Source organism: Colias eurytheme, chromosome 16, assembly GCF_061535395.1.
Source record: "Colias eurytheme isolate Ceu_HAF_F1 chromosome 16, ilColEury1 Martin Lab GWU primary, whole genome shotgun sequence".
Taxonomy (NCBI): Eukaryota; Metazoa; Arthropoda; class Insecta; order Lepidoptera; family Pieridae; genus Colias; species Colias eurytheme.
Window position 1 is genome coordinate 5,774,314 of NC_142995.1, and position 7,742 is coordinate 5,782,055.

Here is a 7,742-nt window from a genome sequence, read left to right on the forward strand (position 1 = left end):
ACATTTTGGATCATTTCATTCATTTGACTCGGATATAATAAAAATAATATAATTATGTCAAAAAAAAGTAGATTTACAGTAAAAAAATATCATAATAAAGATATGATATAATATCATATTATATCAATAACCTTTGTAATATTATTATTTAACTTTTAACTATTACTAATTAAATAAAAGCTTTAAATTAAATCATAACCTGTTTCTTTAAAACAAATTAGTAAAAGTAATAATAAGTAAAACTTTGTAATTGTTACTATTTAATAATTAAGTAAATAGCTATTAATTAAATTACTTGAATAATTGGAGAAACGTGATCTTCTTCATGAAATGTTCTTTATTATGATATTTTTTTACTGTAAATCTACGTTTTCTTTGACATAATTATAAATTATTTTTATTATATCCGAGTCACATTTTTATTTTTGAAAAAATAAAAATGACCCAAAATGTTATAGTGTTTAAGGTGATTCTGTATAGTTTAATTATTATTATTGTGTTGACATAATTATAAAAATTAAACATCCAAAACTAAAAATTCTTTCATTTTTACACAATTTTTCCAAATCTCAACTAATCTTAAAAAGTGCACCATTTGCGAAGTGCACCATTTGCGACGTGTACCAGTCGCGAAGTGTACCATTTGAGAAGTGTACAAGTTGCTAAGTTCACCATTTGAGCATGGTGTACAAGTTGAGAAGTGCACCAAGTGCGTCAAACCCATTGTGTCCTTCAAGCTATACATAGGAATTGTCAATATTAGTATACATATAAAAATGACTATTGCTACAAAAAAGTAGCTACATATAGTAAAATGCAGATTTAAATTCGGTTTTAGTAAAAATATGCAGTTTCAAGATATCTTGACCATCTTATCCCTTTGATTAAAGTAGCTAACTGTGCCTTCTTCATTGCTCATTTGGTTCTGATTGGGCATTTTGTGTAAACTGAGATATGATGCAGAAATATCTGTGCCATCAAATTGCCTTAAATGTATCTGTAAATAATGACATGGTTAAGAAAAACTAAACATAAATGTATAAGAAATTATACACATTCAGTCATTGGGACATTTTTAAACAATAAAAAATATTCATTCACGAAGGGGGGATTCGAACCCGCGTCTTTTTGCCACAACGGGGTAACGCCTATACCTCAGCCAATAGTGAATCGGCGCTATTTATATTATTTAAAAAATTCTTATTACAGAATTGGACGCTATAAAACTAAATATTCCATTCAACTATTGTAAAAAAAACTTATTAAGTATTAAATGTCCTATTGCCTGAATGAGTTCCTTACCAGTAAATGCAAGTTGACCTCATCACTTCTACTCAAGTATGGGAAGTTTCCGCCGCTTTTGAGATGGGCTAGTTTAGCTTGCGGATACGATTTGTAAAGATCCTCACGAACTCTTGAACTGAGCGCACTCTCATCCCAAACATCCATAATTGTTATTGGTATATCATAAAGTTTTTGTGGCTGAATGTAGCATGGCGTACAATTCAGTGTTAACCTTGATGCCAATTCTGATTGTGTTAAAGATTCAAGCTAGAACAAATACAAGATAGTTGGACAATTAATACAATGTCTTTTCCAATATTTGACGTGACAACGTCTTATAATTCGATAAAGCCGGCTGCACGCACGAAAAAACATGACTCATGCAGCGTTACCTCGCTCTGAGGCGTTCCATGTAAGGCTTGAAGTGCGAGCGAAAGCGCGGAACGAGCGACAAAGAAGCACAATCGGACGTTGTCACATTCAACTATCGTCAGTAAACCGACTTTACAGACAACCAATTTTTTTTAAGTATCTTGTTCGCAAGTTTAATTGAATAATGAAGGGTAGAAAGGAACTTAATAGACATGGTGAATCATCAAATTAAATTAATTTTAAGTATGTATTGCTAGGAAATCAATATTCCTCTACTTATTCTTGACTTATTCCTTATCATGGTAGTGTATCATATAAATAATTATTTATTCCAATGTACATAGATTAGTGTTACAAAACAAGTGAATAAATATTAAAAATCTTAATGGCATCTGAACAAACAAGTTTTTCTGACATTTGGAAGTATGAGTAAAGTATTTTATCAGTACGTCAGCTATTTAATATTTATAAGTAAATTCATTAGTATATTATGTTATGTGTGATAAAACAAATTTAGATAATAATAACAAGTTGTTTACATATAATTCAACACTTATTCTCATATCGTTTTATATAAGTATTATTAAGACAATCACTATAACTTATTTTTAGTATTAAATATGTAAATGGATTATAAATGTATTCCAGGAAAAGCCAAACATAAATTGACCTGTCTATGTCTAGTAAATTAAAAACTATTTAAATACCAGTAAATCAAATGATGTAACTTATTATAAAAATTATACTTCTACTACTATATACATTATACATAAATATTCAATGCTTGCAAGTATTATAAAACCTCTATGAATGCACCATACCAATTTCAATTTATTGTTATTAAAAAAGAGTACATCATCATCATCAGCCCATATACGTTCCCACTGCTGGAATACAAGCCTCCAATAAGGGCACACAGGCCATAAATGCGTACATTTAATCAAAATTCACAGGATAATTATAACAACTTCATCAATTATTATAAGACATTGATGTTATTCAACTATAAAATAATAAGTACAACAATTGCTTACCCTTTCAACCATAAAGTCAATTGATTCTGCTATTCTTTTGTCAACTTTATCCGCAACAAAATTTCCCATTAGCATTCTTTTTAATACCAAAGATGGTAAAAGCCAAAACAATGCAGCTGAATCATTATATTCAAACACGGAGGTATCTGTGAAGGTGTTACATAGTACAAGGGATACTACTCTAGGAAAGTTCTGTGTAAATTCTGCAAACTTCTGTGCCATAAATCCACCTAGAAATATAAATAGAAATGAAAAACTTTTCAAAATATTTTTTACTTTATCTATGTAACATTTTCTCTTCATGTTTACCTACCTAACGATGTGCCGAAGATATGAACTTTATCCAATTCTAGATAATCAATGAGTTTTTTAAATCCATCACACCATTCTTTTATATTCCAGTATGGAGGAGACTCAACAGCTATAACACGAATACCACGTGAGGCGAGCCCCATAACTTGCTTAAAAAATATATCAGCAGTACCCGAAACAGGTGGCAGGCATATTAGTGGACATGACAGAGACTTGGGTCCACTATCGAATATTTTCCAAGGCTAAAACAACATCACATTAATAAAAATCGAGTAGAGATTAAACTAGGTCATTACCTCTAAGATAGTGGTTTATTTACCTTGGCTCCATCGGAATCAACGACTATTTTACGCAAAGGAATACTACTTCGGAAACTTAAATATTCATTTGATTGCGACAAATCACACGAGAAACTCATGATTCACTAGTAGTTTAAAAAATACTACCAACCACAATAATATACAGTCTATAATAACGTGGAGCTAATCATTTCTCGTTAGTAAAAGTGGAAATCATAATTTGCTAGAATAAATATTGATATTTGATTTTGATATTCATTTGGCACTTGAGTTGAAATCGGTTGAAATTGATAAAAATGACACTATCAAGTCAGTGTCACTGTCATACTCTGTCATATGTTGTTTAAATAAATGATACTAGCTTATTTGACTTAATATATTTTGTGATATTCTGTGGTGATATTATATTATTATTTAATTTAAAGATATGATAATTGACAATATTTTTTTTATTTAAAAAATATTTTTGAGCAAATTACTACGCTATTTATACGCTACTTTACACTGGTAATATCCTAAATAAGTTTACAGGGTGTAATTAAGTGTGTATTATATTATAGAAATGTACGTAAAGGTATGTACACCATTTTAAAAATAAAAGGAGAAATATCCTAAAAAATTACATAATTATTAATTTGATTCATATATCGTATAGAGCTATTGTAAAGTATGACTTATGTCCACTCCCTATAGTAAGGTATGATAATAAAAAAAAAACAAAATGTTCCATAATTAAATAACATTTTATTTCTCGTTTTAAGCTCAAATTGTTTTCTTAGATCTAGAAATTTCTATCATTGTGTGAGATTTTAATTTTCTCTTTCCATCACTCCAGAAATTCGGGCTAGTATTTATCCTATTTTGAAGTAACAACTTTAAGATTACCTTCCTATAAATAAATTTATTCGATAGTTTCAGGCATGCTGTGGAAAAATAAAGATGAAGAGATTTTTTTGAATGTCTTCAATGTATGGAATTTGACTCGTTACTCCTACCTTCTCAGGTATGGAACATTAGATATTAACAATAGATAATAGGTTTATTTTTGACTAGCTTTCCCCCGCGTTTTCAAAGAAAAACCCGCATAGTTCCCGTTCCCGTGGGATTTTCGTGATAAAACCTATCCTACGTGTTAATTTAAGTTACCATCTATGTGTGCTAAATTTCATTGTAATCAGTTCTGTAGTATTTGCGTGAAAGAGTAACAAACATACATACCTACACATACATCCATCCTCACAAACTTTCACATATACCTAAGTATAATATTAGTAAGATTGGATAGTAGGACAGACAAAAGATATAGCAAATACATAATCAAAAAACTTTAAAGTGATCATAAATACAACAACTATTGTACTTACTTATAAATGAAGAGGGTTTTTTTAAATAAAATAAATACTGATATTTCTTTCAAACACATGATTTTATTACTGAATACATGATAAATTTAATAACATTTCCATTGTGAACTTCTCTACTTCAATTTCAATAATCCTTACTATACAGATTGAAATTAATCGATATCGGACGACCTTTGACATGTGTCTCTTACATACATTAGTTCATAAGCCATTGAAAAGGATTTAACTAAACATAAATTACGATTAATAATTCAAATAGACATTTCATAAAATAAAAGTATATTTCTAAAGCACAGTTATATCTAAAGTACATCAGTATATTTGAAAGACTTTTATTTACACTAATACATTAAAGAGGAAAAAGTTGTGAGCTTGTTTGTCGAGGGCCATGGTTGTAGCAATCAAGGTTTTAAAAAATTTCTTCACTGGTATACATCAAGTTCATATTTCAACAGATTAGAGATAATTTATTATAATATAGTAAAAGCCATTGTTTTTACAATACCTGCATGGTTTCTATTACCTACACAATATATTTAGTTATGTTTCAGCAATACAAAATCATTTACACTACCATAAATGTCTTGTCTGTTTTATACTGTGTTTTAGTGCTGTCGGTTTTATGAACAAATAAAAGACTTTAGACGCTATGCACGAACATCACAAATCATTTAAGCCAATTTATTTGTAATCTAAGCCTTAGAATCAAACAATTCACAATGACCTATAAAAATTAACTTAGTTTACTGCACACTAGTCATTAAAGTAATCACTTATATAATTTCGTTTTTACGTATCGCTAATAATATAATTATAATATAATATGCAAGTACTCTTTGATTATACCTTAAAATGTACTGTATTTCCTTTATTATTATCATACACATTCTTGATTTGAGCATTATGTAAATCTGAATAATTACTGAACATTATTTCGTTAGATTTCTGTACAGACTGCGTTACCTTAGTACATAGTGCAGTATTATAATACAATGTAATTGCACGTAAGGTAGCAACTATTATGAGGGATAATTATGTTTCATATGTTTAACGGTATAAAATAACATCAAAAGCAAATTAATTAAAAACTAATTTTTAATCCACGTACAGTGTCATCTAATATTGGTGTCAATAATTTTATGGTCCAACATTGGACTAATAATCCACTATTTTCCTAAATCTATTCATACCATAATATATTTATGTATAATTTCAATTGATCGGGAATTTTTTGTTGTTGATTGAGAAATTGACCGTAAATATTTTTAACACGCAGTCCCATTCACAAATCTTACTTCTTGTTGATTTAAATTTATTATATAGGTATTGAAAAAATTGGAAGCAAAATAGCATATTATATTTAATTAAAATAAGGCATAAACTACTTTGCTGGATATGAATAACATAGTTTACTATAATATATTGATATTACTAATGTCTAATCTCAACTAGAGGTCCGCGCCGCAGTCCAAAAGCCCAGCGGCGGCGCGCCGGGTGCGGCACCCGGCGCGGCGCGGCGTCGCCGGCGTGGGCTAGTTATTTTTAAAGTTATTAGGGGGTGGGCGGGCAGTAGAAAAATCTCTCTTTAAGTTTAATAAAAAAATTATTTTTATTAAAATCAAGTAGCTTAACTATTTAGTGATGAACATGATAATTATAAACATTGCGTGTGTACTCTAGTACACGCACACATTTTTTTTTATGTCAGAGCAAGCAAAGGAGCAGGTGGGCCACCTGATGTAAAGTGGTCACCACCGCCCATAAACACCTGTAACACTTCTAGTGCTTTGCCGGCCTTTTATGGACAAATAAGCTCTTTTCTTGAAGGCCCCAATGTCGTAGTTGTTCGGGAACACCGCAGGTGGCAAATCGTTCCATAGTTTCACCGTACGCGGAAGGAAGTTGCGGGTGAAGCGGACAGTGGTGGAGCGCCAACCATCCAGATGGTGCGGATGGAACTGGTTTTTACGGCGTGTGGTCCGGTGGTGGAACTGTGCGGCTGGTAAAAGGTGGAACAATTCCTCAGAGCACTCCCCATAGTAGATTCTGTACAGTATACAGAGAGACGCAACGTCTCTTCGCACTGACAGTGGATCGAGCCTATCGGAAGGCCTACGGTCATCGACAATTCGAGCTGCTCGACGTTGGATGCGGTCAAGAGGAAGGAGTTGATACTGTGGGGCTCCGGCCCAGAGATGAGAACAGTACTCCATATGCGGTCGCACCTGAGCCTTGTACAGCTGAAGTCGGTGGGCCGGCTTGAAGTACTGTCTCGATCTATTGAGCACACCAAGTTTTTTCGAGGCTAATTTAGCCTTCGCTTCCAAATGACTGCGGAATTGAACGTCACTCGAGATTTCAACTCCGAGGATTCCGATTTTCAGCGATATACTAAGGGGAGTACTCTTAAACCGATGTTCTACGACAAATGGGGTCTTTTTAGAGGTGAACGCGCAAACCTGTGTCTTTAGGGGATTGAACTCGACAAGATTAAGTTCGCCCCAATCCGAGACTTCTTGGAGAGAAGACTCGACTTCAGACACAAGTTTGTTTCGACTCTCATTGAGGCTTTCCTTTGAGGTGTTTGCACGGCCGGGATAAAGAGCATCCCCCGTACTGTCGTCTGCATAGCAATGAATGTTACTGATTTGTAACAAATCATGTTTATAATTATCATGGATAAAAATAATTTTGTTAACTTTTGCAGGATTTAGACGCGATCTCTTAGCAGTTAAGACTAGCCCAGCTACAGAATAAACCCTTTCATTTGGCGTGCTTGTAGCTGAGATAGATAGAAGCGATCGCTCTAATCCGGCAAGCCAAGGAAAAACAACTTTTTTTTGTTCCCAGAATTTAAGAATGTTGTCCTCTACATCTCCTAAATCTGAAGGGTTAGCCGTAGCCAAATATCTCCAACACTCTTGAGCGACGTCGTCATCCTCATCAATAAATCTATTGTAGTGTTTTTTGGCTAGCTTTTGGAGTAAAACATCTGGCATCGATATAGTAGACATTGTCTACTATATCGATGCGACGTTGCCGTGTTGTAGACAACAACGCGTGCGTGACACATGGTT

At 32.6% G+C, this 7,742-nt stretch overlaps 1 protein-coding gene across 1 annotated transcript; it reads right to left on the reverse strand.

Moving 5' to 3' along the window:
* Positions 1–726: 726 nt before the first annotated feature.
* Positions 727–3,572, reverse strand: LOC149901801 (maspardin-like). The gene is made up of 5 exons (XM_090110565.1): positions 3,322–3,572; positions 3,004–3,244; positions 2,691–2,920; positions 1,303–1,551; positions 727–997 (listed from the first exon to the last, which is right to left on the reverse strand). The coding sequence occupies exons 1-5, from the start codon at positions 3,418–3,420 to the stop codon at positions 854–856; spliced, it is 963 nt and encodes a 320-aa protein (XP_089966691.1). The 5' UTR covers positions 3,421–3,572; the 3' UTR covers positions 727–853.
* Between the last annotated feature and the right edge of the window lie 4,170 nt (positions 3,573–7,742).